This window comes from Diabrotica virgifera, chromosome 9, assembly GCF_917563875.1.
Source record: "Diabrotica virgifera virgifera chromosome 9, PGI_DIABVI_V3a".
NCBI classification, from domain to species: domain Eukaryota; kingdom Metazoa; phylum Arthropoda; class Insecta; order Coleoptera; family Chrysomelidae; genus Diabrotica; species Diabrotica virgifera.
In genome coordinates, this window is record NC_065451.1 from 84037180 (window position 1) to 84049052 (window position 11873).

At 34.9% G+C, this 11873-nt stretch overlaps 1 protein-coding gene across 1 annotated transcript; it reads right to left on the bottom strand.

Annotated features, from left to right (window-relative positions):
- Positions 1 to 565: 565 nt before the first annotated feature.
- Positions 566 to 1515, bottom strand: LOC126891063 (uncharacterized). The gene is made up of 2 exons (XM_050660240.1): positions 1440 to 1515; positions 566 to 1015 (listed from the first exon to the last, which is right to left on the bottom strand). The coding sequence occupies exon 2, from the start codon at positions 1007 to 1009 to the stop codon at positions 566 to 568; it is 444 nt and encodes a 147-aa protein (XP_050516197.1). The 5' UTR covers positions 1010 to 1015; positions 1440 to 1515.
- Between the last annotated feature and the right edge of the window lie 10358 nt (positions 1516 to 11873).

Consider the following 11873-nt stretch of genomic DNA (forward strand, 5'->3'; position numbering starts at 1 on the left):
CAGAGAGAAATAAATTCATTCTGCGAGTACCATGAGAGATAGTGAGCTTGACCTATCATACTTTTTTTATTCAACTGGTTTTCTTTTACTTTGGCTAAATGTTCACGAGTTACTTCGTCATATTTTCCTATTAATTCCAATACTCCTAAAAAGTTTCCATTGTGAACATCACCGATCTGGGTATTTTCCCCTTGGAAAGCTAAACCTCTACTACTCAAGAATATTGTTGTGTCCAAAATTCGTTGAAGAATAGCTTTCCATCTTGTTGCTTCACAGTTAATAATCTGTTGCAGATTGCTGTCGACACCATGTCCTTTCAATGATATCTGAAGACTTTTCCATTCTAGGTAGTGTTTTCTGTGCTCAGAGCTTCTTTCATGCATCGAAAATAACCTGTATAATCGTTTGTATTGTTGTTTTTCAGGGAAAAAACCTTCTTTTGCAAGTTTACTTTTGTTTTGGTTTGAATGGAAAATGCTACAGGGTAAACAATGAGTGCTGTTTTTTGTTTCACTCCACATTAACCATTCACGTGGAATTGCTTTACATGTTCTGTTGTCTGTTTTCATGTACAACAATGTTTCATGGAAATGTTTTCCTGAGGGGTCAGCTGGAAATGATTTTGATCTGGCCTGAAAAGCTTGAAAACCACGTAGGACCGTATTTTATCACTCATCACCGCAGGCCACGTATTAGGATCGTCAAAATTAAAAGTTTTATTGTCATCGACAGTATCCTTACTAAGATTTGGATCAGCACTAGCACATTCGTCATTACTTCCCTCACATACAGTAGACGTAGAAGCATTTTGGATTGAAGCTGAAGAAGGTTGGGTCTGTGAGGCTGATGTAGGTTCTGGATTGAAATCCGGTTGAAATTCTTGCAACTCTTCTTTTTCATTACTCTTAAAAAACTTCTTAATATCCTGGCGACCTTTAGCAGATTGTTCTAATTTTTCTTTCTGGAGCTTTCTTTTCAAAGCTCCAGACTTATGTTTATAGCTTGACATCTTAACCTGAAACAAAACACGACGGATAAAATCATAATAAGATCAATGGTTTTCGATCCTAAGCATAAGCATATAAATATTTGGATCTTTTACCGTTACCTAAAGTAAAGTTATGTGCTTTCCCATTGTATACAAACAAAACAATTGAGTAGGTTACATGTTTAAGTTGAAAAAGATACAACTATTGTTTTCCTTTAAATTTGCTTTTTTACACTATTGTGACGATCGGCTTTCTCAAAATGTATTAAAATTAATTATTATTTTTGTTTCGGGACGGCAAGAAAGCCAGATTACAGTACATATACAGTATGTCTAAACACTAATCTCTTGAATACCGTAACAAAAAACCAAGACGGCTTTAATTGTAAACAAACACAATTTTACTGTTTAAGAACATTTTAAACAAAGATACATTCAACTATATAATTACCTGTCAATAGTAATAGTAGAGCAGAGCACAACAATTAAACAATTCCGCCCATATCAAACGGAGTCAACAGACGAACTGACGAACTGATGAGAAGTGTTTATTTTTAGAACAAAGCGGAGAGACAAAGATGGACTGGCCGCGGAAGTGGGGGCGGGGCAGCTAGGCGCCTGGGGGAAGGGGAAGGTAGAGAGAGTGTGTGGGGCCCGAGCAGGCTGTTGTACACTAATATACAAACAACAGTAACTAGCATGTACGGTACGCACCTAATTCCTAATTATATCGTAAATAACCAATAACCTAGAATTAATAATTATTTCACAACACTCTGACTTTGTAATAATTATATAGGCCTATTTGAGTTTTTAATCTATGATCCCCTGTAAATATCCTGCAATTAAAAAAAAACAGGGCTAGGCCTGGGCCCCCCAGGAGCCCGGGCCCTGTGACCAGAGTTGCACCAGCCCCACCCTTGTGGGGGCCATGTCCACATTCCCAACAATCATCACAACCCACACATAATGTTCCAATCTCATCAATATCTCATGAAACATCTCCTAATGACTTAAATTCCCACTCAATAAATAATATTCTACCCGAAAGTTCCTCAGTAGTAGAAAATTGTGCAAAAGTCGCCAATACTGCTTCGATCACATCCAATCTGGTAACAAATCCAGATCACACTGCTCAATCTGAAAATATCCCAACCTCGGACAAAACTACTAAGTCAACAACTTCATCCGCAACAAAACGAACAGCTGAAGATATGACCCCAGCCACTCCAGAAGAACAAATGCCACCCAATATTTCTACCTTCTCTCTTCCCCAAACAGTCGTTCAGAAAAACAAAAAACCCAAATCTAATACATCAGATCAAGAAATAGAACTTACTGAATCTATTATAAACTATATCGACTCTCATTCTCCTCACTTCATAATCAACAGCCATCAGCTTAAACAGCTCCTAGAAAATACATACGGATCGAGGGATGTTCTTAGCATTGCGGAAGACTTCACAGAAGATATTCCAAAACTAATAGATATGTTAGAAGAACTTCATCCTCACGCAAACACTAAGAAACTAAAAACTCGTGTCACAAGGCTAAAAAAGAAATTACTAAAGCAATCCCAAGATTAAAGTGATACCCAATCTGATATCTCAAATACATCTCAAGATACCCAATAAATACATTCGAGTCATTACTCCAGTGGAACTTAAATGGGTACTATACCCGTTTAAATATGCTACAGCATATCATAGCCCTCCATTCTCTGGACATATTGTGTCTACAAGAAACTCACTTCCGAGACGAAAATGTCCACAAAATGAGGGGATACAATGAATTCGTTAAAAACCGAAATGTACAAGTTGCGAGTGGCGGCGTAGCCATTTACGTCTCAAAGAATCTACAAGCAACACAAATTAGAATAAATACAAACCTAGAAGCGATAGCCGTAAAAATTAAAGCACAACTAAATTACACCATCTGCAACATATACATTCCTCCTGACCATTATTTAATTGAGGATGAACTGGAGTCTCTAGTTAATCAACTTCCAACTCCTTTCATTTTTCTAGGAGATTTTAATGCCCACAATTACTCCTGGGGTTCTCAAAAAACAGACAGAAGGGGACGAATTCTATCAAACATATTCAACACCATGAACATAAGTTTACTGAATGATGGCAGCAATACTAGATTCAATATAGCTACTGGCAATTCTTCTTGCATCGATCTTTCATTATGTAGCCCAACTATTAGTCCTTACCTTGAATGGAGAGTTATGGATGACTTACTAGGCAGTGACCACTTTCCTATAAAATTAACGAATTCAATTATAAAAGACAAAATATCAAACGGAGATAGTATCCATCAGAAATGGAAAATAAAGAAAGCCGACTGGAGCTCTTTCTCAAAAACCATTGAGAATAACATATACAAAATTAATGAGTGGAAGGACGCAAATACAGCAGTAACTCAACTTAACGAAATAATCATAAAAGCCGCTGAATTTTCAATAGGAAAAACAAAACATATCAAGAAATTTAAACCTGTGCCTTGGTGGAATGACGAATGTGCCGAAGCAATACAAAACAGCAAATCTGCTCTAAATAGATGTAGGAGGGAGAAAACCGCAACAAGTATAATTGAATACAAAAAACATAGGGCAAAAGCAAGATATATTACCAACAAAAGTAAAAAAGAGTCATGGAAGAAGTTCGTAGGAAGCATAAACAGAAACACTACAATATCATCGGCATGGAGGAAGATACAAGGTATTTATGGAAACAAAACTTACCATGTCATTAAAGCATTAGATTATGACGGCAAACGAATAAACCAAACAAAAGAAATAGGTGAAGCATTCGCAGACTATTATCATAAGCTTTCCATAAACAGAAATATAACTAATGATAACATTGCCCTCCCTACGGAATTCAAAGAGCTGGAAAACCTTAATGCTCTAAACAAGCCACTGACAAAAGAAGAAATGGAGGAATCTCTCTCATCACTAAAAGACAGTTCTTCTGGTCCCGATGACATCCCTCCAGTTTTTCTAAAAAATCTCCCAGAAACAGCGAAACAAATCCTGCTTAATATCTTTAATCACATGTGGAATAATAGTGACTTCCCCTTAATCTGGAAGAAAGCAACAATCATCCCCATACTTAAATCTAACAAATCTTCACTCTTGCCTGAATCTTACAGGCCAATCTCCCTAACCTGCTCCATGAGTAAATTGCTAGAAAAAATAATCAACAAGAGACTAATATGGTTTTTGGAAACTCACAAATTATTAATTCCCGAACAATCCGGATTTCGACCATCTAGAAGCACACTTGATAACATTATTGACCTAGAAAGTCATATTCACGAAGCATTTGCTACTAAAGATAAATGTCTAGCAATTTATTTTGACATTAATAAAGCCTTTGATTCTACATGCCATAAAATCATCCTAAATAAACTACATCACTGGGGATTGAAAGGCAATATAATAAATTTCATACGTAATTTTTTATCTCAAAGAGAATTCCAAGTCCGAATTTCTGGAACAATATCATCAACCAAGAAACAATTAAACGGCACACCACAAGGATCAATTCTCAGCCCAACTTTATTTTTAATTGCTATGAATGATGTCTTAAAAGATTTAAAGAAACCAGTTGTAGCCAGACTTTACGCAGATGACATGATCGTGTTTATCAAGGGAAGATGTCTTAGCACCATGGCTCAAAGCCTTCAGCAATGCATAACATCCTTCGAACGTTGGTCTATAATGTCTGGGTACAATTTCTCCCCAAACAAAACAAATTGCATATTATTCTCAAAAAGAAACATACCAGAGCAGCATCGACCATCAATATTCCTATACAACCAGAAACTAAGCTATACTCCACACATAAATTTTCTGGGCATGATATTCGACGAACGTCTGTCGTGGAAAAATCATATTAAAACACTAACTCTTTCTTGTCAAAAGGGCTTAAATTTATTAAGATGCTTAGCAAACAAGTCTTGGGGATCTGATCTTATTCGATCGAAAATTGATTATGGATGTATTGCATACACATCTGCTCGCCCTTCAATATTAAAATGCTTAGATACTATACACAACACCGCAATAAGAATAATTCTAGGGGCTTACAGGACAACGCCTGTAGAAAGCCTATACTGCGAACTGGGCGAACCAGCTCTATCTTTCAGACGACAAATTCTTAGTTTATCCTATGTCTCCAGAATAGCATCAATACCATCAATTCCTGCTCACAAAAACACGTTCTGTAATCGTTTCAAATCAACTTTTCAACATAGCACCTCTCCACCACCCTTTTATGTTAGAATTCACCGGTATATATCAACGTTAAATCTCCAAAATTTCCCCAGAACGTGGTTAATGAATGAACACAGCATTCCTCCATGGATTATCAGAACCCCACATGTAAACACCCAATTGACGAAATATAATAAATACGATACCAATCCACGTCTTATATATCAAAATTATAAACAAATAGTCGCAAAATATAAAAATTATACCCACTTATTCACTGATTCGTCTAAGTCTTCCCAAGGTGTAGGAGCAGCAGTATACATAAACAATGAAACCAAATATTTATTTAAGCTTCCCAGCTCCTACAGCATCTTAATGGTGAACTTTATGCCATATTACAAGCGTTGAAGCACATTTCCAATGCACAAACCAAACACTCCTTAATAATATCTGACTCACTCAATTCACTGAGACTCATACAACAAACCTTCACGAAAAATCCTATAGTCATATTAATCAAAGAAATATTACACAGTCTGCATCAAACAGACTCAAACATAGTTTTTCTATGGGTTCCCTCTCATTCTGGAATCGAGGGAAATGAAAACGCTGATCGTTGGGCTTACACAGCTGCGCAATTACCAACATTGGCAGAACAATCAATTCCAGCCGCAGATACAAAACAATTACTAAAATCAATGACTCTCAATTTATGGAGTGAAAAATGGAAAACATCCACGAGCAAGTTAAGAGACGTTAAAGAAGATACTGGTCCATGGAATCCACATACAACCAACAGATCGAACCAAGTCATCTTATCTCGTCTTCGGTTAGGACACTGTAAATTTACTCATTAGCATCTCATTACCCATACCGAAGCACCAAAATGCAGAAGGTGTAATATACCTTTTTCAGTAAAACATGTGCTAACAGAATGTGATGAATTTGCCGCTTACAAACAATCTATATCTGGTTATTCAAACAATATGAAAGACATTCTTAACCTGCAAACCGACTGTAAACCTCTTTTTCAATTCCTTAATAAATGTAACCTAGCAAGTAAGATTTAATTGTACACAATTTCATACTTTTATAAACTTATTAATTGTATTCTCGTTACCCCGCTGATGACCTTCGTGGTTAATGCGGTTATTTCTAAATAAAAAAAAAAAAATATCGAGTGATTGTTGTGTAAATATTGTTAGTAAAGTTTTAGTAAAACGCTACAATATTTATTGACACTGCCATCTTAAAAAAAAACTACATTTATTTTTAGGCTGTATTTAGTACACGTTAACAGAATAAACTACACTGACTAAACTAATCTTGAATCACATAAACTTTTTAAATCCGCTTTTATCTGAAGTGAAATTCGTGGTGGAGCTTCTTCTTCTTCTTTCTCTGTTGTTCTCATTATTTGTTTGGTCTTTGTTGTCTCGGCCCTTGTCTCAGCTGCGTGGTGGAGCTCGATATGCTAATTTGAGTTAGTGAGAGGTCTCTTTGGTTGATAAGTCAACTAATGATATAGAGTTCGGCAGCTGTTGTTTTACTTTTCTAGGTTTAGTTGAGACACCTCTAGAAGTCAGTGAAGAGCAAGAACGTCCGCTAGACACCATAACAAGAGAACCATCTTTCTTTTTGTTATTTTTTCGTCCAGATTAAAAGACATCATGTCCTTTTGCTCATAAGAATACTTATCATAAGAAACAAAAAAAAACATTTGCTCAAAAAAAAAACAGTCAATGAGATTGATTTCCTTACTTGAAATGCTTTAACGTTCGCCCATACTACTTTCTCACTTGGTATGGAGTATTGGAAATGTTTGCCCTGACGGTAATTTTCTATTGCAGTCCAGTCGTATACATCTGATGTGTCCATTTCTTTTACCGAAAATTGTCTTTTTTATTTGTTCGCCACTTGAACTGCAACGACTAGTTAACTAGAGATATAAAAAGGGTTCTTGTTAATGGCTTTTTTCAACTGTCTTTCAATTGAAGAATGCATGCTCTCTCCCTCATTTTTAATGTGAGCTAGACTTCAGTTTATGAGTAATTGAAGGAATGTCTAAAGTTTTTAGTCTGGAGATACATTATTGTTTGTCTATGGAGATACATTAATAGAAGAACGTGGTTTTGTTTTTTTTTTTTTGGCCACTGCAGTTGTCAGAATACAAACTAACAGACTTGCCATTAGCCTTTTCTTTTAAAAAATCATAAAGAAACGAAGCGATTTTTAAGGCTCCACGTTTTGCACACCCTTCATGCCAAATATAGCAATGGCCTTGCGTAGATGTGGCGTTGAAAGCCGTAAAATTGAAAGTGTTTCGTTTTCTTTTATAATAAAATGTACAAATTTTCCCTTTGGGAGTTGAAATACAGCTTCAAGATCAAAGCAAGCAACAACAGTGTTCGAGTTATGATCCCTACTATTGTTTATAATATATGGTTGTTTCTCTACACGAGATAGTTCTTTCTTCTTTTTGTGAATTTTTACTTCTAGGTCTGGATCCCGCGTATGAAAAAAAAGTTGATTAATAGCAAGCTGAAAATTTGTTAATAGCTTAAGGGTGTCTAGTCGAATAAACTTTGATATATGGGAACACTGAAACAGGGGTAGTTTTAATTGTGGAACAGGTTAAAAATTTGGAACGGTCACAGCACGAAAACGCCACATTTATTTTGTCCGACAGAACAGACTTAAACTCTCCGAACAGAGATTAAACTCTCATGAAAAAATCAGACTGCTATTTATTACCTGTCATAATTCCTGTCATTTGACATATTCGACATGTTCCACTCATTAAAACGCCCATTTGGTGATAAATAGCAGTCTGATTTTTGCATGAGAGTTTAATCTCTGTTCGAAGAGTTTAAGTCTGTTCTGTCGGACAAAATAAGTGTGCCGTTTTCGTGCTGTGACCGTTCCAAATTTTTAACCTGTTCCACAATTAAAACTACCCCTGTTCCAGTGTTCACACATATCAAAGTTTATTCGACTAGACACCCTTAAGCTATTAACAAATTTTCAGCTTGCTATTAATCAACTTTTTTTCATACGCGGGATCCAGACCTATTCCTCTTATATTCTTTGTTTTTATTGCTCTGTACTGTTCTGATAACTGGCACATAAAGAACATTGATCTTTCTTGGTAATGAAAAATCCAATATTAAATTTTGTGTTAAAAGATTTTTTCATACTCTTGTTTTTAGCAAGGGTAACTCCTTTTTCAATGCAATTTGTTTTATACAATCTGTACATTTCAGATAGAGTTGTCACCATCTATATCTCTTTTATTATCAGCTCGACAGTAGTGCGATTCAATTCTCGAAAATGTATTGATGTGGTCATAAATAATTTTTATTGTCAATGGATCTATGCGTGGTTGGTTATGAAGTTTCCTCTTTGATCTTCAAGTATTATACCAGACAAAATAGTTTTCTTTACAGTAGTAAGATATGTTGCACTAATACAAAAAGCATCGGTAAACATGTTTTTACAGACTAGTTTATTTCCATCTAAAATGCAATGGTACCTGTAGTTTGTTGCACGCTGAGAGTTCTCCTTCTTGTAACTATACTTTGGGTGTACTTCTTCCATTAACTTAGATATAGAATCTCTTCCGGTTAGCATCATGAAGACTAAGAAAGGCATTTAAAAGTAAAATTTAATAAAAAATTTTTGTCCTGGTAAAAGGTATATTAGTTTAAAAAGCCCCTATAGGGCTACAAACATAGAAACAAAACGTTTTCGCCCTGTAACAAGAGCATCATCAGTGTTACAAGAACATGGTGAGCCACCCAAAAATACAAAGGTTGAAACCTTTTACAAATAGACTAAATGTCTTATATAAATATAAACATCCTAAAATCCAAAGGATGGATAAAATTCCTATGAATGCGGCTTTAGGGCAACATATGACTCCTACAGGTGGTACGTAGGTTAATTAATTAGGTCATTCTGTTATAAGAGGTGACGGGCAACTCAACAGCATTTAAAAGTTTTTGTGAGACATCTAAATATAGTTTTAAGGAACATTTCAACCTTCATTTATCACCAGCCAGTTTTTAGAGTGTTCTTATCCACAAGCGTCAATGAGTTGGTTTTATAAGCCTTGTCTTTATTTAGGTACTTTCATTTTCGTAATGTTCTTTGCCTACAAGCTTTCATTGCTAACTCTCTTCTTTGAGTTTTTCTTTCCAGATTCTCCACTTTCCTCAGAAACTTCTTCAATAGGCCTATTAAACGTTTGCTCATTTATTTCGTGCCTTTCAGGATTAGGCTCATCTTGTTCAAAACTGCTTTCTGAATGCGAGTCTGAGTTAGGCTTTGGACAGGATTTATATTAGCATCAAAAGAAATAAGAGTAATCTATATCGATTTAATTTTTAAAGGTCTTACACAAACATTATCTACAAGTATTGTTTATAGTAAATAAATGGGTGACATTGATTTCGCAATGTAGGCCGCTCGTTTCGAGAACACTGTCAGCTATTTTGATATTATGAGTATTTCACGGCCACAACGGTGTTGTTAATCATAACTAAACAATTACGAGTTTATTTATAGATACGGAGAAAGTAAAGCAGATATCATTCATTATTTAGACATCAATGTAGTTAGAATATAGACTTTCTCCACCAACTCGTTACTAGCGTATATAGTGATTAAATAAACATAGTATGAGCATTTAGTGTATTCCTGATATCCAACCCCTAGCAGAGGGACGTTCACCCCTTACAACAACCTATTCTATTATAGGCTGAAGTTCGTTCCTAGCTGGCAATGATAGGTTGTCACTGTTTGAAATATTCGATTAAAATCTGATTATTACCGGTCACAGGAGAGTTTTTTCGCTAACAGGCGCCCCATTTCCATTGTGCTTACGTAAGATATAATTTGGCGCATCAGTAGTGTCAAATGAAACTTGATTTGAAACAATATTCTCAAAAACTGAGCCAGACGTGATCTGAAAAATAATAACAACCTGTAACAATAAACTTGTAACTCTAACTTGAACTGGTTTGTTAATTATTTTCAGCAGGTTTTTATTCTAAGGATAGGCCTGTAGTAGTTATGAAACGTTATACACGATTTAAAAAAGTATCAATTTGAGGTTAAACAAAAAAGTAAGTTGTCAACTCTTACGGTCGGTTTCATAATCAACTTAAAGTGAACATTAACTAAAGTTCACATTAATGTCAAAAATTTCAGTTTCATAATACTACTGACAACCATCTGTCAATTCTTAAGTTGGTATCCAACAAATAGGTAAGTAATACTACCTATTAAGATTTAAATAAAATTTGTTAGAGGCCTCTTCATTTGGAAAAACACTAATTTGCATATTATGGTGCATCTAAAAATGGTGTAAGAACCGTCTTTAAGTTAGTGATTGGATAGGGACATTGAAATTTTATTAATGAGTATTGAAATGATTTAATGCAAAGGCGTGGCTTAGAAAAAACTTTAAATTCGGCTTCTATTGGCTGTGAGTTTCGACGGTAGCGCTATCTCGCGGTTTGAAACTTATACTTTTCTGATAAAATTTATGTATGTGAAATATACAAAACGAGAAAAATAGATACTTATCTAGAAAGACACAAATTATGAACTGAAATATTATTGTAACCTGATTACTAAACGAATACACAGAATTAATAGTAAAATTAATTATGTTTTTTTATTTTATTCATTATAATTTTAATATTTAATATATAAGTTCGTGCGACTGGATGACTGCTTACGTAAGAGACCATTGAGAAAAAGAATAAGTTTATATGAATTATTTAACATTTTAAAGGTTACCTCGGTTTATTTTTGTGTGCTTACTGCTTTGCTTATTAAAATTTGTAATTTGTATGAATTGTAATTTGTTTGAATTCTATCAAAATGGATATTTAACATTATACTGGATTCAAGTCTTATTTCCTATGATATCCAATTTCAATCAGCAACACCAAAAAAGGAAAGGATTTAGTTGATACAGGACATGTACGCATTGTTTCCGAATATAATAACTGCATCCAGTACTGTTATATTCAATATTTTTACATGAATCAATACAAGAGCTGCAGTATCTTGTTTTCTTTTTTGAAAAATCCATATTACCCGCCATTTCAGTTTGTGAAGTTTATCAAATGCACAAAACAAAACTGCCAACTGCCACTAACACAGCGTTGCCACATTTTATTTAGAAAATCTACTGTAAGTTTAGCTTACTAAAATCTACTTATAAAAAACTAAAATATACTATAAAACTTTATTAATATATTTGTATATAATTTAGGACTGTTTATAATAAAAATAACAGCTGACTAACTAGAAATTTTTTTTATTTAGCTAATGCCTCGACAACTAATGGGCATTGGCATGGTGATGGTACAGTGGATTTTACCTTTACCATAGGTAGCTAGTGTTATGTGTAGTGTGTGTGTTGAGTAAGTGTCTTGTTACTTTGCAAAGTCGATGTCATTGTCTTTGCAGAGACGCTAATTATATCCGAACGTCTGCGGTCCCTTCGGTGGGTACCGATCACACAAGGATAGAAACTATTTTCATTTATTAATTTATAATAAACGAAAAATTCTCTACCCTGGTGAGATTCGAGTTCACGACCATTCGGACCTTTCGATCCAAAGGTAGGCGCTCTTACCACTGAGC

Coding starts and splice junctions, on each gene's coding strand:
- LOC126891063 (XM_050660240.1), bottom strand. CDS start 1,009: ATGTCAAGCTATAAACATAAGTCTGGAGCTTTGAAAAGAAAGCTCCAG.